The sequence below is a fragment of the Anolis carolinensis genome, chromosome 3 (genome assembly GCF_035594765.1).
Source record: "Anolis carolinensis isolate JA03-04 chromosome 3, rAnoCar3.1.pri, whole genome shotgun sequence".
In the NCBI taxonomy this organism is placed as follows: Eukaryota; Metazoa; Chordata; class Lepidosauria; order Squamata; family Dactyloidae; genus Anolis; species Anolis carolinensis.
In genome coordinates, this window is record NC_085843.1 from 31,551,720 (window position 1) to 31,578,545 (window position 26,826).

Here is a 26,826-nt window from a genome sequence, read left to right on the forward strand (position 1 = left end):
GTTAGGTAATATCATTGAAGTTTGGTTCAGATCCGTTGTTGGCTGGGTTCAGTACTGTCTAGAACTACAACTCCCAGATTCCCAGGGCAATCACCCCCAAACTTTGCCAGTATTCGCAGTTGGCATGTTGGGTCTATGTGCCAAGTTTGGTCCAGGTCTGACATCAACTGGGTTTAGAGCTTTCTGGATGCAGGTAAACTATAACTCCCAAAATCAAGGTCCATTCCCACTAACCCCTGCAGTATGTTCACAAGCATGAACACAAGCATATGGAGTCCTCGTGGACAAGTTAAACATTACATGAGCCAACAATGTGATGCAGCAGCAAAAAGTCAATGGAAATTTGGCCTGCATAAATAGGGGAGTAGTGTCTAGATCATGGAGCCCCCGATGGCTCAGTGTGTTAAAGCGCTGAGCTGCTGAACTTGCAGACCGAAAGGTCCCAGGTTCAAATCTGGGGAGCGGAGTGAGCGCCCACTGTTAACTCCAGCTTCTGCCAACGTAGCAGTTTGAAAACATGCAAATGTGAGTAGATCAATAGGTAGATTGATCTCCAGCGGGAAGGTAACGGCGCTCCATGCAGTCATGCTGGCCACATGACCTTGGAGGTGTCTATGGGCAATGCAGGCTCTTCGGCTTAGAAATGGAGATGAGCACCAACCCCTAGAGTCGGACACGATTGGACTTAATGTCAGGGGAAACCTTTACTTTACCTTAGTGTCTAGATCAGGTACGGGAAAACTTGGGCCCTCCAGTTGTTTTGGACTTTAACTCCCACAATTCCTAACAGCCAGAAATTGTGGGAGTTAAAGTCCAAAACATCTGTGGGGAGACCCTAAGTTTGCTCATGCTGGTATATACACACGCACATAAGCAGAGACTGGAGCTTCACGGGAATAAAGCTGCCTCTTCCCCTACAAAACTGGCGCAAACTTCGACACAGCTGAATAAAATCCCACATTATCTGTTTTGAACTGGAATATATGGCAATGTGGACTCAGATAACTCAGTTCAAAGCAGATATTGTGGGATTTTCCGCCTTGATATTCTGGGTAGGTGGTTATAAAATGGGATCTGGTCCCAGGTTTTCTGCTTTAAACTGGATTATAGAGTCCACACTGCCAGATAATCTGGGATAAATAGAAAATCTGGGATGAGATCCTGAGATGTAGGGCCACTCTGGGAAGGCTCTCTCTCTCTCCCGCAGACTCTTCCACAGAATAGTGGAAACCACCTACCCAGAATATCAGGGCAGAAAATACCACAGTATGTGCTTTGAACTGGAATATATGACACTGTGAACTCAGGGCCCTTGCCTGGCTCGACAGTAGTACGTGTGAAAATGATCTTGGAGTCCTTGTGGACAACAAGTTAAACATGAACCTACAATGTGATGTCGTGGCGAAATAAGTCAATGGGATTCTGGCCTGCATAAATAGGGTTCTAGCATCTAGATCCAGGGAACTCATGCTACCCCTCTATTCTGCCTTAGTCAGGCCACACCTGGAATACTGTGTCCAATTTTGGGCACCACAGTTGAAGGGAGATGTTGACAAGCTGGAAAGCGTCCAGAGGAGGGTGACTAAAATGATCAAGGGTCTGGAGAGCAAACCCTATGAGAAGCGGCTTAAAGAGCTGGGTATGTTTAGCCTGCAGAAGAGAAGGCTGAGAGGAGACATGATAAGAATGTATAACTCTGTGAGGGGAAGTCATAGGGAGCAAAAATGTTTGCTGCTGCCCTGGAGACTAGGATGCAAAACAACGGCTTCAAACTACAGGAAAGGAGATTCCACCCGAACATCAGGAAGAACTTCCTCACTGTGAGAGCTGTTCGGCAGTGGAACTCTCTGCCCCGGACTGTGGTGGAAGCTCCTTCCTTGGAGGCTTTTAAGCAGAGGCTGGATGGCCATCCGTCAGGGGTGCTTTGAATGAGATTTTCCTGCTTCTTGCAGGGGGTTGGACTGGATGGCCCATGAGGTCTCTTCCAACTCTATGATACTATGATTCCACATAGCCCTATATCCCAGAATATCAAGGCAGAAAATCCCACAATACCTGCTTTGAACTGGACTGAATGCATATTGCCATATATTCCAATTCAACGCAGATATTGTGGATTTTTCTGCCTTGATATTCTGGGATATAAAGCTGTGTGGAAGGGCCTTGAGTCCAGACTGCCATATATTCTAGTTCAAAGCAGATAATGTGGGATTTTATTCAGCTGTATAGAAGAGGCCCCAGCTCAAAGCAAATATTGTGGGATTTTCTCCCTTGATATTCTGGGTCATATAACTGTGTGGAAATGTCCTGGATTAACTGAGTCCACACTGCCACATATTTCACTTCAAAGCAGATACAGTAGAGTCTCACTTATCCAAGCCTCGCTTATCCAAGCCTCTGGATAATCCTAGCCATTTTTGTAGTCAATGTTTTCAATATATCGTGATATTTTGGTGCTAACATCGTAAATACAGTAATTACAACATAACATTACTGCGTATTGAACTACTTTTTCTGTCAAATTTGTTGTATAACATGATATTTTGGTGCTTAATTTGTAAAATCATAACCTAATTTGATGTTTAATAGGCATTTCCTTCATCCCTCATTATCCAAGATATTCGCTTATACAAGCTTCTGCTGGCCCGTTTAGCTTGGATAAGTGAGACTCTACTGTAATGTGGGATTTTACTCAGCTGTGTGGAAGCGCCTCCCTCCCTCCCGTTCCTCTCTTAGGCCAGGCCTCTCTGGGCGCCTTTTCCTGCTCCAGGCCCAGATTACCCATCGGCCCCCGTTGTGGCTGTGGCGCAGGCGCGCTGAGGCGGCAGCTCAGGAAGAGGAAAATGGCATAAACAACAACTCCGCCGGCGCGGCCGCCACAGGGACCATTGAACCGTCCGAGCACAGGCCCAGCTCCGTTTGCCCCTCAGCGAAATCCTTCCGTTTTAGCGAAGCCTTTCCCTTCTGCTCCTCGCCTCCTTCCCAGCATTGGGCCCTGACAGCGGCGGCGGCCCTCTCGGCTGCTCTGCTCTCCTCCCCTCATGCTTCCTCGTCCGGCGACGGCGGGGCCTCCTGAGGCGGCGCCTGCGCCTGTGGCTGGAGCGTCGGCGCCATGAACAGCGCGGGCCTGCCCTGCTCCTCCCCGGCGGCGGCGGCGGCAGCGGCGGGTGGGCCTCCTTTGCCGGGGCCGGGCCTGGGCCTCCCTGCAGTGGCGGCGGCGGCGGGCGCGGGAGGCCTTCCCGGCGGCCTCAAGCTCAAGTTCTGCCGCTACTACGCCAAGGACAAGACGTGCTTCTACGGCGAGGAGTGCCAGTTCCTGCACGAGGAGCCCGGCGGCGCCGCCTCGGCCGCCTGCCCGGGCCCGCCACCGCCGCCTTTACCGCCCGCCGTGGCGCTGGGAGGGCTCCCGCTGGGGCTAGGCCCGGGCCCCGTGGCCGCCTCTCCGGGGCACAGCGGGGGCTACCCGGGCCCGCACGGGGCCTCGCTGGCGGCAGGCCCCAAGAAGGGCCCCGACTTGGCCGCAGGAGGAGCAGTCGGCGCCGGAGCGGGCATGGACGGACCTCGGCTGGCCAGTGAGTGCCAGGATGCGGACGAGGGCTTTCAGGCGAGGCCGGCGGGCTGGCCATCTCTCGGGGCTGCTTTGGTTGTGGCTTCTCCCTGCATGGCTTTTGGGATTTGGAGGCGCGGCTGAGGGAGCAGGGGGATGTGTTTCAACCAGGCCTGGGCCAACTTCCGCTCTCCCTCCAGGTGTTTTGGACTTCAGCTCCCACGATTCTTATCGTCAGGCCCTTTCCTTTCCCCCCTCAGCCGCACAAGTGGCTCAGGGGGAAAAGGAAGGGGCATGAGGATGTCAATAATTGTGGGAGTTGATGTCCAAAACACCTGAAGGGAGGACCGAAGTTGGCACATGCGTGGTTTAAATGGTTGAGAGGATGTCACACTAAGTTTATTTCCTGCTGCGCTGGAGACAAAGACAGAGAGCAATGGGTTCAAATTGCAGGAAAAGTGATCACACCTAAACATGGTGTTGTCAAAGGCTTTCATGGCCGAAATCATTGGGTTGCTGTGAGCTTTTTGGGCTGTATGGCCATGGTCCAGAAGCATTATCTCCTGACGTTTTGCCCACATTTATGGCAGGCACTCTCAAAGGTTGTGAGATCTGTTGGAAACTAGGCAAGTGGGATTTATATATTTGTGGAATGCCCAGGGTGGTGGAAAGAACTCATGTCTGCCTGTGGCAAGTGGCAGTTGACCACCTTGATTAGCATTGAAAAGCCTTACAGCTTCAAAGCCCGGCTAATTCCTGCCTGGGGGAATCCTTTGTTGGGAGGTGTTAGCTGGCCCTGATTGATTACTTTCCAACAAACCTCACAACCTGCTATAGATGCAGGCAAAATGTCAGAAGAGAATGCATCTGGAACATGGCCATACAGCCCAGAAAACTCATAGCAACCCCGGAGCAGGGTGTTTCGCTTGGAGAAAAGAAGACTGAGAGGGGATGTGATATCTCTGTTTAAACCAGGCATGGTCCAGCTTCGGCCTTCCTTCCAACTCCGACAATTCCTAACAGCTGCTAGGGAGGGCTGAAGTTGGCCCATGCCTGGTTTAAATGACTGAGAGGATGTCACATTGAGTTTGTTTCCTGTTGTTCTGGAGACTAAGACAGGGAGCAATGGATTCAAATTGCAGGAAAAGAGAGTACACCTAAACATTCTTTCTGGATGGTAAGAACTCTGGCAGTGCAATATGCTGACCCAGAGTGTAGAGGAGTCCCTTCTCTGGAGGGTTTTAAGTAGAGACTGGTTAGCCATCTGTGTGTAGTTAGTCCATAGATGGGAAATAGCAGATAAATACTGGAGGCTACACTTCATAGAAGAAATTGGTAAAAGGACTAAGAAACCTTTAAGGAGTTGATGGGGTTGCAATAAGCCAACATGTAACTTCAAGGCACACATACACAGAGTAGTCATATGGAAACAAAGGTGGTGGATTCTCTATTTTAACAGTATGGGAAAAGGGGTGTGGTGACAGTTTTTTTCCTTCTGAGGAGGCTGTGACTGAGGATGTCTGCCTGTGCCTCTTTGGTGAAAAATATGGATGGCAATGTTTTTTGACAATTTAAAAGATTCCTCTGGGGTTAAGTCTGAATACCATTAAGGGTCCAGCTAAACACAGTCTTTAGATGGCAGATGAATACTGGAGGCTACATCTCAGAGGAATACAAAAATATTAAGAAAAAAATCTACGAAATTCATACGATTGTGTTAAGCCAATGTGTACATTGAAGGCGCACACATAGAGTTATTGAGAGACAGCATAGACTAGTGGTTTGTTGGATTGTGACTCTGGAGGTGACCCACTTGGACATGAGAACCCGTTGGGTGACCTTGGGCAAGTCATGCTCTGCCAGCCTCAAAGGAAGACAATAGTGGAAAGCTATTTCTGAAGAAATCTTGCCAGGGGAGAACCAGGAAGACATCTACACTGACCTGCTGTATGTTCCAGAAGTAGTAAACTAACACCTCACCCTTTTTGATAGAGACATCTAATCTGTTAGCACTGTGTAAAAAGGGAATTGGCAAAACTTGTTAGAGATATTTTCAAGTGTGTTTTGACAACTTGTCATGCCGACTTCCAATTACAGTTCTAAGAACTAAATTACCTACATAGCCTTGAATCTAACTAAGGTAGACCTATTGAGCAGATCTACCTTATATGTGTTGACTGCTACTGAGTGGGACTTCTCTGTTTGGAACTAGCAATAGGATTTAGACCAATGTGTGCAGTTTGAGATTGCTGTGCAGTTTGTTTACAGGCCTAAGTGCCCTAAACACACCAGATCTTGAAAACTAAGCAGTCAATTCTGATTTTTACTTGGATGGGAGACTACCCACAAATACTAGGTGCTTTAAGCTACACTTCAGAAGAAGGAGTGAGCAAAATGATTGTGGAGTATTACTTGCTTAATAAAACCCTATGAAATTCATGGAATCATTATAAGTTGATAGATGTTTTGAAGCCCCCCACATATACACAAACAGATATGGTACCAGTCCACATTGCAACCGTTAGGACTTTGGAAGATGTAGGCTTTACTCTCCCCCCTTTTTTTCTTGTAAGAGTAGGCACAGATGTACCACCCATCAAAGTTAAGACAGTGGCTATATATCACTTCAATATTTAAACATTAAGTCCTGTAATACCTTCAGACTACTAGGAAGAAATGTACAAAAATAGTTGAATTCAAGGTGGGATGTGAAGATCTTACTTAAACTTCTAGGGTAGTGATTTCATTGTGTGTGTGCCTTTAAGGTGCCTTTTGACTTATGACATCCCCATGAATTTCACAGGCTTTTCTCAAGCAAGGAATAGTCAGAAGTGGTTTCTCCAGTTCCTTCCTCTGAAATATACCGTATATACTTGTGTATAAGTCATCCTTGGGTATAAGTTGAAAGCAGGTTTGTAGGCCAACATTATAGATTGTGGTATGACCCATGGATGAGAGTCATCCTGCAGTGATAGGAAGGTGCCAACACTTCCTCAGGGCCTGCTGCCCAGCCACTATTTTACCACTGGCCTTCAAAAAGGCCAGAAGCAGCATTGAAGCAGAGAAATAGAGGGGACAATTGCTTCTTTTTGGTTCTTCCAAAGCACCTTTTGCCACTCTATTCAAAGAGGGGGGATTGTTCCTTTCTTGGTAGAGGTAAAGTACTTAAAGTACCTGGGACAAGTCAAGCTAGTTTTTTTAGGTTGACTTTTGACTATGATTTTTAGATTTACACAGAAGTATTTGTAATAATCTACAGTACCTGATATTCATTGGTGATCTCTCTTCCAAGTACTAACCGGGGTGACCCTATTTAGCTCCCAAGATCAGGTAGGACAGTGGTTCTCAACCTGTGGGTCCCCAGATGTTTTGGTCTTCAACGCCCAAAAATCCTAACAACTGGTAAATTGGCTGGGATTTCTGGAAGTTGTGTGCCAAAACACCTGGGGACCCACAATTTGAGCACCACTAAGGTAGGATCTGGTGCCTTTAAGGCAGTGGTTCTAAACCTGTGGGTCCCCAGGTGTTTTGGCCTACAACTCTCAGAAATTCCAGCCATTTTACCATATGATAGGATTTCTGGGATTTGAAGTCTAAAACATCTGGGGACCCACAGGTTGAGAACCACTGGTTTAGAACAGTGGTTTCCAACCTTTGGTCCTCAGCTCTTACAATTCCTAACAAATGGTAAGATAGCTGGGATTTTTGGGAATTAAAGTCCAAAACACCCAGAGGAACAAAGGTGAGGAACCACTGGTTTAGAATATACATTGATGATTGCTTGAGAAAACTGCAGAAGGTTACTGTTATGAAAGAAATAGTGTTATGTTTTGAAACAGTGATGTAGCTCTACTCTGTCCATTGTTTTACATTTTGCTTAGTTACATATCAATGTTAGGATGCAAAAGTAAAGAATCGTAATCAAATGTCTTCACAGTAATACTGTCCAAACGGGGTACATGAATAGTCCTAAAGTAATTTCACAAGTTTTAGTTGTCTACCTGATACTAAGCAAACAGAGTTCAAACTATCTTAGTGTCTTAGATGATGCAGATGAGAACTTAAGAGGTTTTCTTGTAGTGAATGAAACCACTGGTGTATGTAGCTGACTGTTGTTAAGCTAATCACTGATTAACTGACTTTCTAGGTCTTATGCAGATGTTATTTTCTAACCCTTTCTGGAGTCCATGGTTACTTCTTGTTGGTCTCCAATTCAAGTACAGTAGAGTCTCACTTATCCAACACTCGCTTATCCAACGTTCTGGATTATCCACTGCATTTTTGTAGTCAATGTTTTCAATACATCATGATATTTTGGTGCTAAATTAATAAATACAGTAATTACTAAATAGCATTACTGTGTATTGAACCACTTTTTCTGTAAAATTTGTTGTCTAACATGATGTTAGGGTGCTTAATATGTAAAATCATAACCTAATTTGATGTTTAATAGGCTTTTCCTTAATCTCTCCTTATTATCCAACATATTCGCTTATCCAACATTCTGCCGGCTCGTTTACGTTGGATAAGCAAGACTCTACTGTACTAAGAATAGGCTAAATGTTCTCAAAATGATTGGATGTGTTCGGCTACTGCTATCTGTGAAGTACTTTTTGTCTGTACAGGAGAGAAGATTAAGACAAGAGTTAGCTATGAGAACTGTAGCATGATAGCTGTCAAATTTCTGAGCATTGAGAGAAGCTATTGCTTTCTATGGATTGTGGTCCTCTTAGGAAATGTAAATATCCCTTGTTATGTTTCATTTTTATTGGAATACATATTGTGTGTGAAAGAACAGTAGGTGACAATTCTGACATGTTCTGACTGTTTTATACAGTTGTTGGCTTTTCAGAAGTACATACTATTGCCTTATTCCTCAGACAACAGTATAGCTACTCTTACAGCCATTAAGGATTACTGTCAAAATACCCATGGCTACTTGAACAGCTGTTCCCATGGTGGAACTTCTAGATAACCAATCTTTGAGATTTGACAGCCCAGGTTCAAATAATGATCAACCTTTTAGGTTTAAGTAAGTAATTTTAGATTCTAACATGTATACCCAGTGCAGTTATTTAGCCCAGTAAGAGTTTGATTTCACAAGGTTTTTTTCTGCATTGATAAGCAATTCCTTTTAAAATAATACCCGAGTTAAAATTATCTGGGTCTTCTCTCCCCTGGATGTGCCACCTAAAATGAGTTCTGCATCATACACTTCATTTGCTTACACACGTGGTGAATATTAATTATATTTTATAACATTTGAGATCAGCATTGACAATTCTGAAATAAAAGTATTATTCCTTAATGCTTGTTCAGCAAGGGTAACTGAGGCTTAATCTATCAAAATGAGTTTGGAATTGTTGTTTGGCAGAGATAAATCTTAGTACTAATTTCAGTACATGAATACATCAGTAATGATGTTTGTGTATTAGATGGAATTATGCACAGAAAAAAAGTGATGAAGTAGGACAAATTAACTGAAAGGGAGAAAACTGAAAATATTTTAATTATACATTCAGCTTTTTCTGTGGAGAAATGTAAGATTTCTTCTAACTGCTGAATATATTATTTTTATTATGATACAATTTTCATTCAATATGTGTGTTCCAGGCTACACTTTACTTGAGAGTAAGCCCCATAACAGTATTGTGTGTGTGAATATGAATTGGACTGTTAGCATGCTTGTGATGGAGGGACCTTGCAAATTTTGTTATCTTGGAATATAGGGCTTTTCCACACAGCTATATAAAATCAGCATTGAACTGGATTATATGACAGTGTGGACTCAGATATTCCAGTTCAAAACAGATACTGTGGATTATCTGCTTTGATATTTTGGGTTACATGGCTGTGTGGAAGGGCACATAGTCACATTGACATACAGATTTGGCTGTCTTTGTGTTCTTCAGTGGGCACATATGAGTGCAAATGATGCATAGTTATGTAATGTTAGTAATGCTAGCTACTATACTCGTAGATTACGGCTACCATTGTGTTTTCAATGTGCATAATGCATTTGAAGTTACTCATTCAGAGGGTATTTATTTAGAAGAAAATGTAGGGAAAGAAATGGCAGCTGTCTGATTGTATTGTGGAAAGGGGGATGAGCTGCAGATGATACTGTAGAATTAAAACTGGTAGGCAGATGGTAGTATTTTCAGCAGCATTAACTGCTGGATTGGATGAGTGGAATGTCATCTGCAGGGAGATAGTAGTAAAGGCTTCATCAGGTTACAACTGTTTATGGTCTGGTTAAGATATGTTTGAAAAATATAGGAACGGTGGATTGGTGACATTTCTGGATATAAGAAATACTCTAATTTGGCCAGTAAGAAAATAAAACTTTTGTTTTGGGGAATGTTGTAAATAGGAAGGTAACCTGAGTTCCAGTAAAAAAGATAGAAGATACACACCTGTTAAAATATTATGGCATTGACTGAATAAAGCACAGAAAGAAGTAGAGTAATAAATCTTTCTGCATGGGTGGATATTTGGGTCAGTTCAGCTTATGAGTTTCTGCTTCCATTTGTGAGGAGTTAAAGGAACACAAACAATGTGCTTGTTATGTGCGGTTGTTGTCAAGCATCTTGTGTCTCTCTGTACTCATTGGGGAAAAGTATATTGATCTATGCATATCTATATCATCATTTCCCACCAGGAATTCTTACTTTGGGAACTACTGGTTGAAGATTACATTATTTTAATGCAAATACATTTAAGCATGTAAGTGTGGAAATGAACACCACTAGTGTACGATACAGTATGGTCCATATGCTGCAGCAAAGTAAATTTGAGTTTACCTTTCTGTAAAAAATATTTTAAAAAATTAAATATTGACATATTTGTGAAATGTTTGATATAGGTTTTTTTTTAAAAAAAATCACTACAATACCTTTCTGAGTATTGTTTTTGATAGTTGTGGTTGTTAGTGTGAAAGATCACCAATGTGGAGTCACAACACAGTTCAGTATCTGCTGGCATTTATTCACATTTCTAACCTCTTGTGTTTGGTAGAACTTCTTTTCTGATAGGTGTGTACTGTTAGAAGTTGTCATGAATTGTCAGCCTTGGCTTTCCCCTAGTGTGTTGGCAGTATGTTTCAATGAGTGAAACAAGCTCCTGAGCAAACATAGACATGTGTGTACTGTTCAAGGATTTTTACGCCCGTAGAAAAATAATTATTTCTACAGTAATATACATGTATATACACAGGAAAGTATTTCCTGAGATTTTTCTGAAGTGCCAAGTTCTGCAGTCAGTGTACTCCCCCCCCCCCCCCAAAAAAATTTTTTTTTTGTTGCAGCTTTTATCCAATAGGGATTTTTTATCATGTCAGAAGCGAATTGAAAACACTGCAAGTCGCTTCTGGTGTGAGAGAATCAGCCGTTTTCAAAGAGGTTGCCCAGGGGACGCCCGAATGTGTTACCATCCTTGGGGGGGTGGGGGGGCTTCTTTCATGTCCCTGCATGGGAAGGTAGGGCTGACAGATGGGAGCTCACCCCGTCTTTCAGCCAGCTCAAGGGTTTAACCCAGTGCGCCACCACGGCTTCAATAGGGATGAGGTGCAATTAATAAAACAACTTTAAAGACAGTTTAAAATAATTTTAAAACAAAGCAAACATAAAATAATTCAACTTATATTCCTTAATTGTTTTTAAATTTCATATTTTGCTTCTAGAGAAAGTTTCTTAACCTTATTTTAGTTGCTTTCTGGTACAACATATGTTGATACAAACATTGTTGCAACATCTTCATTGGCTACATTCCTTTTCTGTAAAAAATTCAATATGCTGGTTGTGAATTATAAAGCCATATATGACTTGGAAGCAGTATGTCTGATGACTGCCTTCAAGTTAACTGTTGACTTACAGTGATCTTATGATTTTCATAGGTTTTTTTTTAAAGGCAAAGAATACTCAAAGGTGGTTTTACTATTTCCCACCTCTGAAATAGAACGCACAACAGCTAGTATTCACCAGAGCTGACACTGTTTTACTTCTAAGATCCGATGGTATTTGGAGTCTTTAGGGTATGTAGGCCACATTATATGAGTCTATCAAAGTTTTAAGATGCTTTAAGCAGGGCTTTCTTTCAGTCTCACAATAGGATATGGTAAATAAAAGACAAAATGATAATTGGTATACAGCAGGTTGATGTTAAACGTGTTCTAGCCTCAAGAAGAGTAAAACATTAACAATACCTCAGACCCCCCTCCCCCAGTTTAATGACCATTTGCAGTAGGCTTTTCTAAACTTTGTATATCTGAAATTCTGTAGTGCGCTGCACATTTGGTGAAGTGGAAAAAGTGCACAATATAATACATTTTGTTACACCATAGATATCACCTATGTTTTTTTCTAGTAGGATTTGGCATTTGAAGTTGACTAATTTTTCTCTAGAGAACCAGTGTGATATGGTGGTTTTAATGTTGAACCAAGACAATGGGATATCGGGATTTAAATCCCTGCTCAGCCATGAAAGCCCACTGGGTGGCAATACATAATTTCATAGCCTTAGAGGAAAGCAAGGACAACCCCCTTCTGAACAAATTCTTCCAAGATAACTCTGTGATAAGGTTTTCTTAGGGGGCATCTAAACTAGAATTAATGAAAATTCACACTACTTAAACTGCCATGGCAAAGTGTTATGGAATCCTGGGAGGTATGATGTCATTAGCCTTCTCTGCCAAAGAATGCTGTACCTCACTGAACTATAACTTCCAGGATTCTATAATATTGAGCCATGGCAATGTGTCAAACTGCATTAATTCAACATTGTAGATGTAGCCATAGAAATTACATGGGACACATAATAACGTTTGTTTTAGAGAATGAAGTATTAGAAGATGTTGACTGTATATATACAGTGTTCCCTCACTTATTGCGGGGGTTAGGTTCCAGGACCACCTGCAATAAGTGAAAATCCGCAGAGTAGATTTATACATTATTTTAGTAGTTATACACTATTTTAAGTCTTTATCAACCAATCATGTGTTGATAAATCGCCTCCTCCTCCCATTGCTGCTTGGGCTCCTTTTCTCACTCTTTGACTTCTCCTTCCTCCCTTCCTTAGGCTGTAAATTGTAATTTGTATGATTTATAATATTGTTTTAGAGTTTATTGAAAAACCGCGAAACAGCAAATCCGCAAAAAGCGAACCGCGAAGTAGTGAGGGAACACTGTGTATGTGTGTGTGTATATATATATATGTGTGTGTGTGTATGTTGATTATGTTTAATTTGTAATACTTATTAGAGAACATAACCTTTTTGAGAAGAACAAAAAAGCCCTTTAGAGCCGAGTCTCCTCTTGTGATATACAACCAAATATAATTGTGCTAGGCAATGGTTTCAGATGTTAGACTCAATAACCAGCAATCTCTGAGACGTTGAAGGAAATAATATATTTGGTTTACTCACAGCTTTCATGCGTTCAGCATGCGTAGGTACAAAAACGTATCAGTCCAGTTTCAAATATCTTTGAGATGGTATTCTATGCCAGCCAGTCAGGGCATCTCTCTTGCAACAAAACAGCTATCAACAGGTCACATAGTCAAAAGGAGAGAAAGAAACCATGTGGTCTGTAGCCCCTTTTATAACTTCTCAGAAACCATAGAGTAAAGGAAGCTGCACACCAGAACATACATACAGGAAACAGTAAGCAATAAGATCATAGACAGATTGCTAGAGAAGGCTTGATGGAGGTTGTCATTTCCAACACTACTTGATATTCTTCCTCTTTTTTAAAATACCTGTAGCCCATGTGTAAAAGATAAGGACACATAGAGCATTTTTTTCAGGGATTGTTCTTACCATTGAAGTTGTATTCCTTGTAACCCCCAAAGCCTGTTTCAATGCATATATTTTAGATTGTAGAAGAAATTATTGTGTGGTCTGAGATTAAAGCAATAGGAAAGATTTAATATTATGATATTTTCCTGACACTTGTACAGTTCGAAATGCATGATAGGTGCTTATGTTTTCCAAGACTGGATGGTGTATACAACTGTTTAGCATTTTTTTTTTAAAAAAAATCAATTTATTGTGCTTCCTTGATTTTAAAGTCTTTTTCTATGAAGGAAGTTGTTGTAATTGAATGTAAGCACAAGACAATACATTTTATCTGCCTTTTATCTAAAACAGAGTATAGATATTGATTCTATAAGGAGCACTGAACATCTTTAAGTAGTGATATTACTCATTATATAAAGTGAAAACATTGAGATGTTTTGCTTAACATACTGAATAGCACAAACAGTGCTCTTGATACAAACATATGGTTGAGGTTTCTAAGCAGAAATAGGTCAGCCATAAGCTCCATGTAACCTGCACTATCTGCTGAACTAAAAGCAAGCATGTGTGCTAGTTCACTTATAAATGAAGATGTTTTGTAGTTCAGTTCTAGGGAAGGAATTTAAATGTGGGGAACAATTGAATCACGTGTTTGTATCTATGTTCTGATCAAATTTGAATTTATATTGTGCTTTAGTATAAAATGCTTCTTTCATAATTTGATCAGCATAAATTATTGTTTTACAAAATTCTGTAGGTTTTCTTATATACAGTTTTTCATAATATTTTTTACATTTTGAGTGGGTAAAATTTTGCCTTCAGTCCCAGGCGATTATGTCTGAATTTGGTGATCAGATTTGAACAGATCTCATCCTTGGGCAAGGGATCTGATGGCAATGAGTTGAAGAGGGACACGATCTTTGTTTCTTTGATTCCTCTTCTCTCCTGTGCTATTTCTACATCATCACCTAGTGAAATTGTTTCCCTTTCTTAAAGTCTCTTTCTTTAACAGTGTCTCAGCTCTTATCCCCCTTACCAGCTGTTTCCTGAGCTGTCATATCACTTCCTGTTTCTGTTAACCCTTGTTTTCACTCCCTGTGCTGGCAGCTGAAATGAGAATTTCTGCTGTTTTCCAACATCCAGGGTGCACTTGCTCACCCGTTTCTCTTTGTGTGGTTTTTGTCATCTTGAATCAGCTTAAAACTAAACTGACTGTTAATAAGAGGACTGTTACCCCTAAACTGTAGGATAACCTGTTAAATCTGTAATAAAGGCCAGTTTTTTTGGCAGGCCTATTGAGGTTATTCTAACATTATGTTTATAGATCGATCGATTGATAGATAGTATGTGTGCTTTTTACTTGTTTTACTTGTTATTTTCCCACCTTGATCTAAGGGGGGGGGGGGGGAGAAAGGGAAAGAAAAAAGTTGTTCTTATAGCTGAGGACTATGAAGAAGTTGGCGGTGTTCATTGTTCCCACCTTGTTGCCCTGCCTACTGCCATCTATGCACAAAGATCTAAATAATAGAGAGGGCTTAAGTGCATGGGGCAAAGTGAGCCTATCCCCAGCATGCTCGTAGTAGAGGGGGTTGACCCAGCAGGGAATGCAGAGCTGGAGGAAAGGAATTGAGCTTTTCTCTTCTTCTGATGATATCTATATAGGTTAAAATGTGACCCAGTACGCTACAGTGTCAGTACTCCATTTGATAATCTATTTCTGCAGTAGGACAAGGATAATTTGTATCCTAAGCATTACCCGAGAGAGCTGTTCATCACTACAAGTCAGATGCAGAATGCAAAATTATCTGTTTTTCTCTATCTGGTCAGTTGGTTAGGCAGATGAAAAATTCTGTTGTGCACACAGAAAAGGAATTTCTGCAAAGCTGATACCCTTTAAAATAAATTTCATTTTGCTTCTAGTTCCTGGCATAGATGGAGGCGCCCTGGGTGAACCTAGTCTTACAGACTCCTACTTCAGCACAAGCTTCATTGGAGTTAATGGGTTTGGAAGTCCTGCTGAAGCAAAGTATCCTATGATGCAGGTAATGCTTTATTTGATAAGTGGCTAAATTAAAATATAATGAAGATTTTAAAAATTTCTTCAGTAAAGCACTCTCTAACCATTTTGTTTTAATTTTGGAACCCTATGTGTTAAGGTATTTTATTCGGAGTAATAGTGTGCTAGCTCAGAAAATTATGGGTGTCATTGCAGTAGGGCAGGGGTGGACAATTTTGGCCGTTATGCCTTTCTGGCCCTTCTACGGGGTGTTTTTTTTCCTACACAGCAATGTTCTTTCAAAATTCAGCAGAAAAATCAGAAAATTAATTGAAACAAGGGAGAAATGCTTGTTTTAAAGCACATTTCTGGTTTGCAGTTGAATTTCTATGACACACCACAGATCACCCAAAACATGATTTTAGCACTTAGCGGCTGTATTGATTTGCTTCTGTATTTTGGTGACATTATTTATGGAAATTCTGTAGCCAATAGAATCATCATCGGGGCTTCGTGGAGTCTGTGGCAACCTAAATCACTGAAATTAAAACTGCATCCTAGTTTTAGGGCTGCCACCTTTAGAGTGATAAAAGAAATGAGGCACTACCTGTTAACATATTTTTTTCTTTCCCATAAAAGCTCAAAACATGGTTAGGTTGTGGGAAGATATTACCCTTTCATGTTCTCTCCCCATGCATGCTTTGCTGCATATATCAGTCAGAGATCCTGTTTTTTCTTTGTCACAGATAAGACATAGGAAGTGCAGTACCCAGGGAGGAACCCTTCTAGTTAAATCTTTGTTTTGATCTTTCTGTAAATTGTTTGGTAAAATATTTCTTTTGTAAGAGAAATTGCATATTCAGGATAAAGCCATTCCAAAATGCTTTCTAACTGCTAGTTCATAGCAGTATATTGTTTCAGGAAAAATTCTTGATCTCCAAACACTTTATGAATTTCATCCAAGCTCTTAGGAAACAGGACCATTTGAATGTTAAAAGATCATATTATCTTCTCTGCTGATAAATAATAATAATAACAACTTTATTCTTATAACCCGTCACCGTCTCCCAGAAAGGACTCGGGGCGGCTTACATGGGGACCAAGCCCAGCATACACAAGAAATTCAAAGTTACATAATTCAAAACACACAACAAATAAACAATATAATTAAAACAATTAAAAACCAGAAAATAAAAACATCATAAAATACAGCAATCAATGTCAATATCAAACCAGTGCTGGAAAAAGTCATGTTCAGATATGAGAGGGATGAGCAAGGCTTGTGCAAAAAGCAGAGCAATAAGGCCAGGACTGGGAATAAAGTACTGGAAAAAGCATTAAGTTAGGACTGGACAGCCATGAACGCGAACTAAATAGTTATTCAAAAGCACGTTGAAACAGCCAAGTTATCAAGTCTTTACGGAAAATGGACAGGATGGTGGCCAGTCTAATCTCCCTGGGGAGAGAGTTCCAGAGCCGGGAAGCCACCAACGAGAAGGCCCTCTCTTATTCTCACCACGTGTGATTGTGACAGAGGCGGGAACGAGAGAAGGGCTTGCGCTGGTTCATAGAGAGAGATACGGTCACAAAGATAAGCAGGATCCGAACCATTTAGGGCTTTATAGGTAATAACCAGAATCTTGAATTGGGATTGGAAGCTTATCGACTGCCAGTGGAGATGCTCCAGTAGAGGCGTTGTCCGCTTCCTGTAACTAGCTCCAGTTAACAACCTAGTTGCCGATCTTGGTACCAATTGTAGTTTCCGGGCCGTATTCAAAGGCAGCCCCACATAGAGTGCGTTGCAGTAATCCAATCTAGATGTAACCAAGGCATGGACCACCGTGGCCAAGTCTGGCTTCTCGAGGTACAGTCGCAGCTGGTGCACAAGTTTTAATTGTGCAAAGGCCCTCCTGGCCACCGTCGACATCTGAGCATCAAGCATCAGCACTGAGTCTAGGAGGACTCCCAGACTGTGGACCTGTGTCTTCAGAGGGAATGTAATCCCATCAAGCACAGATAGCCATCCTATACCCCGATTGGCCCCACGACTGTCCAGGAAGACTTCTGTCTTGTCTGGATTAAGCTTCAGCTTGTTAGCCACCATCCAGTCCATCACAGCGGCCAGGCATTGTTCCAAGATCCGGTGGGCTTCCTTGGAATTCGGTGTAAAGGAGTAGTAGAGTTATCTGCATAGAGATGTCACCAAACTCCAAACCTCCAGATGTCCTCACCCAGCGGTTTCATGTAGATGTTAAAAAGCATGGGAGATTGAATGGAGTCTTGCAGGACCTCACAGGTCAAGGGCCAGGGGTCTGAGCAGGTTTCTTCCAGCTTCACCAACTGGGAGCGATCCTCCAGGAAGGAGTGGAGCCACTTCAAAGCAGTACCCCCAAGACCCATTCTGGAGAGCTGCCCCAGAAGCATACCATGGTAGATGGTATCGGAAGCTGCTGAGATGTCCAGGAGAACCAACAAAGACACACTCCCCCGTGTAGTTCTCGACGGAGGTCATCCATTAAGGCAACCAAAGCTGTCTCCGTACCGTGACCAGGCCTGAAACCAAAGTGCGATGGATCAAGGTAATCAATCTCCAAGAATCCCTGGAGCTGAAAACCACTCGCTCTAGAACCTTGCCCAAAAAGGGGAGATTAGAAATTGGCAAGTAGTTGTTTAAAACCAAGGAATCTAGGGTTGCCTTTTTCATGACAGGTTTCACAATTGCCTAGTTCTCCAACCATGTGAATTCTATTTCCAGTGCTGTTCTAGGCACTGTGTATTTATTTGATGCCCCCAGTCTTTATTGTTGGCTGTTTATGTGTTGATATTTTGTGTCTTGTTGATATTTTATTTGTAATATTGAACATTTTACATGTTTTACACTTTACTAGAATCAATTTCATATAAAAGGCAATTTGTAAAATATTAAATAAGTTGTGTACCTTATATTTCGACATTTCAAAAAACCTCTCTACACCCTCAATTTCATTCTAAGGAATAATGTACAATCCTGACCTCATAAGAAAACTTTACAGATGGTGGAGATTTAATTTTTAGAGATCCTAGCAAGGGAGTAAAACTGATTTTGAATTACAAATTCAGAAATTCATTCTAGAAAAACAAGGCATCTTCCCAAAGGAAAAGATGGGTAACAACAAGGAAGGTAATTTCTGGGAGGCAGAGATCAGAAATGGGTGATCTTGATAATATGTATCAGTTTATATGGTATCATCTGAGCAGAAATGTAAAATGTTGCTGTTAATTATTGTCAAGTCAACTTTGACTTACAAAGGAGAGATCTGCAAAACATGTTGCTAAGATATTGCAAACTCAGGGATGTAGCTTCCTTGATTGAATCTATCCAACTGTAGTAGTAGCTGTTGCATCCCAGGCCTGAAGCCACCTATGACCATAGCATCACACAAGAGTCCAGAGAAGAGGCAAACAGTTTATTGCAAAATCACAGAAAAGATATATAGTAAAAAGCAGGGATAAGGAAATAAAGTGTAGAATCCAAAAAGACAGCAGTCACCGTCTCTGGTAAATCCAAAAGCAAGACAGTCCAAAGATAGTCCCAAAATACAAAGGCAGCTTAAATCCATAAGCAAAACTTGAACAAGAATATAAAACAAGAACATGGATAACTTCCAGAATGCTTGACTCCCAAAACCAAGACTTGAAATAGGAACTAGAGAACCCAGGCCTAGCCGTACTTGAAAGTCACGATGCCGAAACTGAAATCAGTGTAAATTAGCTCCTAATAAACAGTCGTGAAAGCATTACGCCTGCCTTGAAATTTCTGCTTCCCACAAAGCCACGTTGATCTATGAAACTGGCTATCTGCTTGAATCTGCAAATGTGCCTCCTTGCCAAGGTCAGTATTGCCAAGTGCTTTCAAATGAGAGTTTCTCATCAATTCATCTTCGCTAGATTCCTTATCTAAAGAGGATGATTCCAACTCCTGTGCCTGGCCTTGAGCTTCAGAAGCGATTACATTCTCAGGCCCTGCATCTATGCCTGCATCTCTATCTGCCCCTGGCTGTTGTGACTGCTGATGAGCTACAACAGTAGCTTTGTCTTTTCTTAATGCCTTCCAAATTTAACCAAGTATAATTGTCTCTTCTAGTGAGTTAAGTTGTCTCAGGATATATCCAAAATTTTAAACCTCATTTTAGTCATGTTGGCTTCTAGGGAGAGTTGAGGAATAACTTGTTTTAGGGTCTATTTGTCTTTTTGGCAGTCCATGGTATCCTTCGGCACCGTATGAATAACTCCCTGTTATATTTCTTCACTATCAAACTTTTACAACTAGCCATAAAAATCAGATATACTATGATCTGAATGATTAATCCCATATAGAATTCCAGAGTAAAGACAGCTCTGGCTAAGAGCCACCAAGGAATCAATACTCACGTTTCCTAGGTCACACTTGTGACAGCCATGTACAGTGTTCCCTCACTACTTCGCTGTTCACTTTATGCGGATTGCTGTTTTGCGGTTTTTCAATAAACTCTAAAAAACTATTATAAAACATAAAAAATTACATTTTACAGCCTAAGGAAGGGAGGAAGGAGAAGCCGAAGGGAGAGAAAAGGAGCCCAAGCGGCAACAGGAAGAGAAGGTGATTTATCAACACACGATTGGTTGATAAAGACTTAAAATAGTGTATAACTACTAAAATAATGTATAAATATTAAAATTAATATAGTGTCCCTACTTCGCGGATTTTCACTTATTGCGGGTGGTCCTGGAACCTAACACCAGCAATAAGTGAGGGAACACTGTATTTAGTCAGTTAAAAGAAAATCAAATCCTTTAATATCATGGTTATGTACCTGGCTTCTGAAACTTGAACAGTATTTTTTTGTCTATGTTTGTCTTTAGTCTAAAATTTAAATAGGCCATTATGACATATTTAGATCCATAGCAACAGTGTGCTGCATCTTGTATCAAAGAAATTCAGAAGGATGACCATGGAGCTGAGTGACATCTCTATGAAAATTAAGAAAAGGGTTTGTGTGTGTTTTTTTTCAACCAATTGTTAAAAGTTTGTTTTGACTATTGGTGTACTTTTCCAAGCTATGGAAAGGTCCTAGTATTTGTAATATGACATTGTTGTAACTTCCTCTTAAAACATCTGTTTTTATTGTACCTGCGGGTGCTGTGTGAATGATTTTTTCCAACTCATTGTGAGAGGCACCTCCCTTGGTTTATACATCCAGTGTTTGCACAATTAACTGCTGTCCCAACCTCTTTTCCAATATGAGGATGATTATGGGATTTGGAGAAGCATGAAGTACATTTGCTTCTCCTACTAAATTGAACCACTATTTCTTCTTCTTCTAATATTACATAGAAATACCTTCATATGAACTTGTCTGAATACATTTACCGTATATATTCGAGTATAAGCCGACCCGAATATAAGCCAAGGCACCTAATTGTACCCAAAAAAACTGGGGAAACATTGACTCCAGTATAAGCCGAGAGTGGTAAATTTCAGAAATAAAAACAGATACCAATAACATTACATTAATTGAGGCATCAGTAGGTTAAATGTTTTTGAATATTTACATATAGCGCAGATTTAAGATAAAACTGTCCAACTCTGATTAAGTCATTATTCTCATCTTCTTCAATGTAAATGTGCTTATGTATCCTTTTAATAATAATAGAGTAAAATAATACTTGTAATAATAATAATATTAATAATAATAAATACAGGAAAATAATACAAGTACTGTAATAATAAATAGAGTAAAATAATAAATACAATAATAATAATAAGATCAGAGTAAAATAATAAATATTAATATTAATAATAAAAATAGAGTAAAATAAATGTAATAGTAGCAACAATAATAGAGAAAAATAATAAATGTAATACCAATAATAATAGAGAAAAATAATAAATTTACCATATATTCTCGAGTATAAGCTGACCCAAATATAAGCCAACCAGGACCCTCACCCGAGTATAAGCTGAGGGGGGCTTTTTCAGTCTTAAAAAAGGGGCTGAAAAACTAGACTTATACTCGAGTATATACAGTAAGTTTGTTGTTATATATAGACTTTCTAGATGCATCTCACAGTCTTCTGCTTAAAAATTGATGCTTAAGGCTTCTTTATGTATCTTGAGAAAATTAAATATAACTTTACATTGTTGCTTTTTTTTCTTTTGTGAAAACAGATATGCCATGAATTGCAATTAATTGAGTACTGATATATGGGAAACATGTTTTAAGTTTCCATTTTAATTGTATCCATATTTGCATTAAGTAAAAAAAAGAATTGAGCATAATTTTGCTTGCCATTGCTTTTTTGAACGGGGACATGAGGATGGGGATTCACTGTACGGACTGGTGTGATTTTGTTGAATAATTATTCATTTTTAAGGCAATTGTTCTTATAAGATAAAGTAGAAAGAAAATAAAAACCCTTCACATTACTGAGGAAATCCTTTTCAATTCTTGAAATGTACATGCTGAAAGTTGATTGCAATACATTCTGAATGTAAGAAGAGCAGTAGCTGGGGGGGGGGGCAGTTAGGGGTTCACCCCCCCCCCCCCGAAAGTTTTCAGGTTTGTTTTAAAAAAACAAACAAAAAAAAACCTCTGGTTTACTCGTGAATTTTAACTGATTAACCAAATCCCCATGAGTGTTCACTGAAGTTTATCTGTCTTTAGCGTTCACTGAAGTTTATTGATGGAGCCTGATTTCTAAATTATTTTGCGTTATGGAACTACTCTTCATGATTCGCAATCTATATATATCACCCCCCCCCCCCCCGAAATTTTTTTTTCTGGCTGTGGCCCTGAAGAAGAGCCATATTAGATCCTGCCAAATGTCTGTCATGACCACCTATCTTTATCTTTCATGACAGTGGCTAACCATATGTGAGTGGAAAAATCATGAAAAGAACATAAGTGTTCCATAGGATCTCACTGTTAATGCTTCTTGGCAGTATTTTGAGTTACATTGCATCTTGCATTGGAGATCATTTGTGGTGATCATGGCTAGTAGTTTATCTTTCATGATGAAGGTTGGTTTGTAGCCTTCAGACTATGTTGATTTGGCAAAGGCTTTCGGTTTTGTGTCCTGTCTTTATATTGAGAATATGATGCCCAGTTTGGAAGGTGGATTCGAATTTTGGTAAAGTAAATTTTGCATATAAATCTTTTGCTATACTCAAAATCAATGTTGTGGCCAGTTTTTTATATGAAAATATGAGCCAACCAATCAGTGTCAATTGTATTGGACAGAAATCTATTAGGTAGAAAAAGACAGTTTTTATATTATATGACCGTGCAGACTATATGTTTCTGGAAAAGTCTCATAGGTCTATGTGTCATAATGTATCTTTTTTATTTGAATGTGAGTCCCAGTCCCCTCAGGGAGACAGGGCAGGTTACAAATAAAGTTGTTGTAACTATTATTCATTATGAATAAACAGTTTCATACAAGTGTGTTGTTTTTACTCATAGAACATCTCTTTGCAGAATACTTCCTCTGTCATTCTTGGCATGATTTAATGAGAAAATAATATAATTTATCTTCCCTTCCTGATATTTACATCAAAATTGTTTTTATAATACTATGCTAGAAGCAAACAAGTAGTATAAATACTGTTTGTTGGTAGTGGCAGAAGATCTTCCACTTCGTCTTCATTCTATTCTGATCTTAGACTTCAGTAATGTTCATGTAACTTTTTTTCCCAAATAATACTTCCTTTTAAAAAAGGAATATGTTTATGCTTGTATCTTCGTGTCGTATTTGTATAGTCCTTGGAAAAGTATCCCAGGAATCACATTTCCAGATTGGCAGTTCTCATCAGATGCCAGAAACCTTTGAGAGGAAAATAAGATCTTAGATTCCTCCTCCCTGTTCATATGGTCTTTTGTACACCTTACTGGTGCATGATTGTGGAAGAATGGGGGGGGGGGGTGGAGATTATGGAAACACAGACTTTCTGGCACATGAGCATGGAGGAATGGGGGAGTGTCTGCTATAACAGCTCTTGTCTAAATTATTTTCTTTCCATGTTTGTCTTTTATATGTATAACCACTTTGCATGCCCTTGAAGATCCTAGGCTTGATATAATCTTGTAACAAAACTCCATAAACCCATTTTGTACTAATTTATGATGTGGTAAATGTGTGTGATGTGTTATATTATGTCTATTTAAGCTTAATTTTCTGTTAATTCTTCGGTGTAGTTATATCATTTTATATTGAGATTGTTTTATCTACTGATTTATTTTGTTGTTTGTTAGTTTTTCAGCATTGAATGTTTGCCACTCTGTTACTTTGTTGGAAACCACCCTGAGTCTCCTTGGGAAGATACGGCGGATTATAAATTAATTATTATTATTATCCTTTTATAAACACACAGGTTAATATTAATGGTCCCAGTAGCTTTTTTGACAATGTAATTTTGTTTCTTACTTTCTGCAGAGGATGACTAATAGCAGCAGTTCCCCAAGCCTTCTCAATGACAGTGCCAAGCCGTATGCAGGCCATGGTAAGAATGTTTATTTAAAAAACAACAACTTTGAGCTGTTCTAATGGGAATTCCCATTTAATGTTAAATCTTTACTCAAATTCATGTTTTTGTATACAGAATGTGTGCCCCATCTTACTGTAAATTGCTTTCAAAATTAATTGGTTCTTTTACGCAATATTTTCTTTCTTGAGTCTTATCCACTGGTCTGTAACATACAATATTTTAAAAAATTATATCTATCTTGAAACATTGAATGTTTGCCTCTGTGTTTTTTGTTTGTTTAAATCCGCCCTGAGTCCCCTAGGGGAGACAGAGCAGAATACAAATAAATTATTATTATTATTATTATTATTATTATTATTATTATTATTATTATTACTATTACTATTATTATTATTAAAACATTTTTTTAAAAAAATTGGGTAAATATTTTGGTCAAAAACAAGTATATAAAACAATGATGTGGACATCTAGTGTCTCTAGATATATCTGGATTGCAATTCCCATTGATCTTTGCCAGTGGTGAGAGATGATGGGCATTGTAGTCTAACAGCATCTTGGAAGCTGTAAGTATTGTAGCTTTTCTCCCTATTTCATGTTGAACTTAGGATGTAACTCAATAAAAATGTAATATCTCACACCAGGATGTTAATGAATAGACACATTGATTTCATGGCTGAAAGTTGACACAGTAAAATAATGCCTTTAGTTCAAAAGACATCTTTCCAAACTAGTCATCCCAGGATTGGGAGCTGTTATTCTTTAATGTACTCTGGGGTATTTTATCAAATATTTTAGAAAGCAGGCAGTATTAACCATCATGAACATTTCACGTAATCTTCTTAAACTCTTGAATTCAATATCAGCTATAAAAGTATTGATACTATAAGTGTGACCCGTTCCTTTCAAATATCTGTCTTCGACAATTATATATTCATAATGGTAATAAGGTAAATTTTAGTTTTCTCATAACTTACCACCTTCCATGACAATTTATGTAAATAAGTGAACAAGGAATACGTGAATTAAAATGAAAAATTATTTTATGTATTTAAAATAGTAGATAATATAATCTAGAATTTACTGTATATACTTGAGTCTAAGCCGACCCGAATATAAGCCGAGGCACCTAATTTTACCACAAAAACTGGGAAAACATTGACTCCAGTATAAGCCGAGGGTGGTAAATTTCAGAAATAAAAATAGATACCCATAAAATTACATTAATTGAGGCATCAGTAGGTTAAATGTTTTTGAATATTTACATAAAGGTCAAATTTAAGATAAGACTGTCCAACTCTGATCAAATCATTATTCTCATCTTCTTCAATGTAAATGTGTTTATGTATCCTTTTAATAATAATAAAGTAAAATAATACATGTAATATTAATAATAACAAATACAGGAAAATAATACAAATAATAATAAATAGAGTAAAATAATAAATGCAAGAAGAAGAAGAAGAAGAAGATCAGAGTGAAATAATAAATGTAATAATAATAATAGAGTAAAATAAATGTAATAGTAGAAACAATAATAGAGAAAAATAATAAATATAATAATACCAATAATAATATAGAAAAATAATAAATTTACCATATATTCTCGAGTATAAACTGACCCAAATATAAGCCAACCATGACCCTCACCCGAGTATAAGCCAAGGAGGGCTTTTTCAGTCTTAAAAAAAGGGCCGAAAAACTAGGCTTATACTCGAGTATATACAGTAAATGTATTTACCGAACTTCCAGCTAAAACATACTTGCTAGGTATCCCTAAGTGGCTTTGTATTTTAAAGAAGTTTACCTACCAACTTTACATTGAATTGGTGACACTTGTTTAACTAAAACTACTAAATTGCACTTTCATTTTGTTTTTATTCCGTTTTTCTCCATCACCTAGAATTTTCAGTACTTTATTTTTTTAAAATTCAGGACGATGACTCCTGGATGGTGTTTTGGTTAACATCCATTGAGGAGGGTTTACATTTTTACTCTAAGATCCAAAGGAGAAAAAAGAAAAAACTCCACATTTTTACAAGGCATAATGATATGCCATTAATAGGAGAAGAGAGGGCATGAAACTTTTGGCTAGATGGATAACTCTTTGTCTCCTGATTCTAGTTTGTAAAATTATTTTAAAAAAACATATTTAAATATTTCTCTCTCCCCTGTTTTATTACACTTTTTAAACAGATCATCTTACTTCACCTGGTTCATCCTTGTTCAATGATTTTGCTGCCCTCAGCTTATCTCAAAGGAGAAAAGTAAGTATTATCAAACTTTCTAAATTTGTGTTTTCTAACAAAAAAACTACTTTCTTAATTTTTTTTGTACAGATACTGAAAGCTTGTAAAATTAATATATAGTTGACAGCAGCATGCAGTGCTAATCTTGAGCATTTGTTGTAATATAGTTACATAATTGCTCACGATTCTCAAGAACAGCTATTTCTACTTTAACTTCACATTTTGTCCCTGAAAAATGTACAAGAGATTACCTTCTACACTGTTGTATTGCAGAATTATGGTAATACAGTTGTAGCCAAGTAGATGTCCAAAGCTTTAATAAGTCCAAAAAATTCACTGTTTGGTACAGTAAGTTCATCTTAATCATAGATGTTACAAGGCCACTGTATACTGATTCCTATTTTCAGATTAATGTAAAATTACATTGTGATAGCTGCAGTACTGTTATCATTCTGTCACAACATTTTTTTTTCTTTTGAAGTTATCTGTTGAAAGTTTAGAATTCCCCCTATGTATCAAAGCAGTTACTTTCAGTAACTTTTTTTTGGAATATTCCTATAGTTAATTATCTAGATGAGTTCATTTTTATTTTCTTCAGTGGTATAGTTTGATGCAATTGTCTATCAAAGCATGCATTTTAAATATTTAATAATTAAAAATATCAATTCTTGATGTCAAATGATTGTATATGGCAAGTATAATCAAATCTGAGTATAAGATGACTGACTGTAGTTTACATTT

At 39.0% G+C, this 26,826-nt stretch overlaps 1 protein-coding gene across 3 annotated transcripts in view; it reads left to right on the top strand.

The window, feature by feature from the left end:
* The first annotated feature begins 2,769 nt into the window (after positions 1–2,769).
* The window catches only part of pan3 (poly(A) specific ribonuclease subunit PAN3), a 77,299-nt gene continuing 53,242 nt past the window's right edge, over positions 2,770–26,826 (top strand). For 2 of the 3 annotated variants that reach the window (XM_008107959.3, XM_062974679.1), the window contains exons 1-4: positions 2,771–3,572; positions 15,261–15,382; positions 23,788–23,854; positions 26,033–26,103. In XM_008107959.3, the coding sequence (XP_008106166.3) occupies positions 3,113–3,572; positions 15,261–15,382; positions 23,788–23,854; positions 26,033–26,103 (720 nt within the window). In that variant the 5' untranslated portion in view covers positions 2,771–3,112. Of the gene's footprint in view, positions 3,573–15,260; positions 15,383–23,787; positions 23,855–26,032; positions 26,104–26,826 lie in introns of all 3 variants that reach the window. The other variant, XM_062974680.1, reaches the window with a different exon arrangement.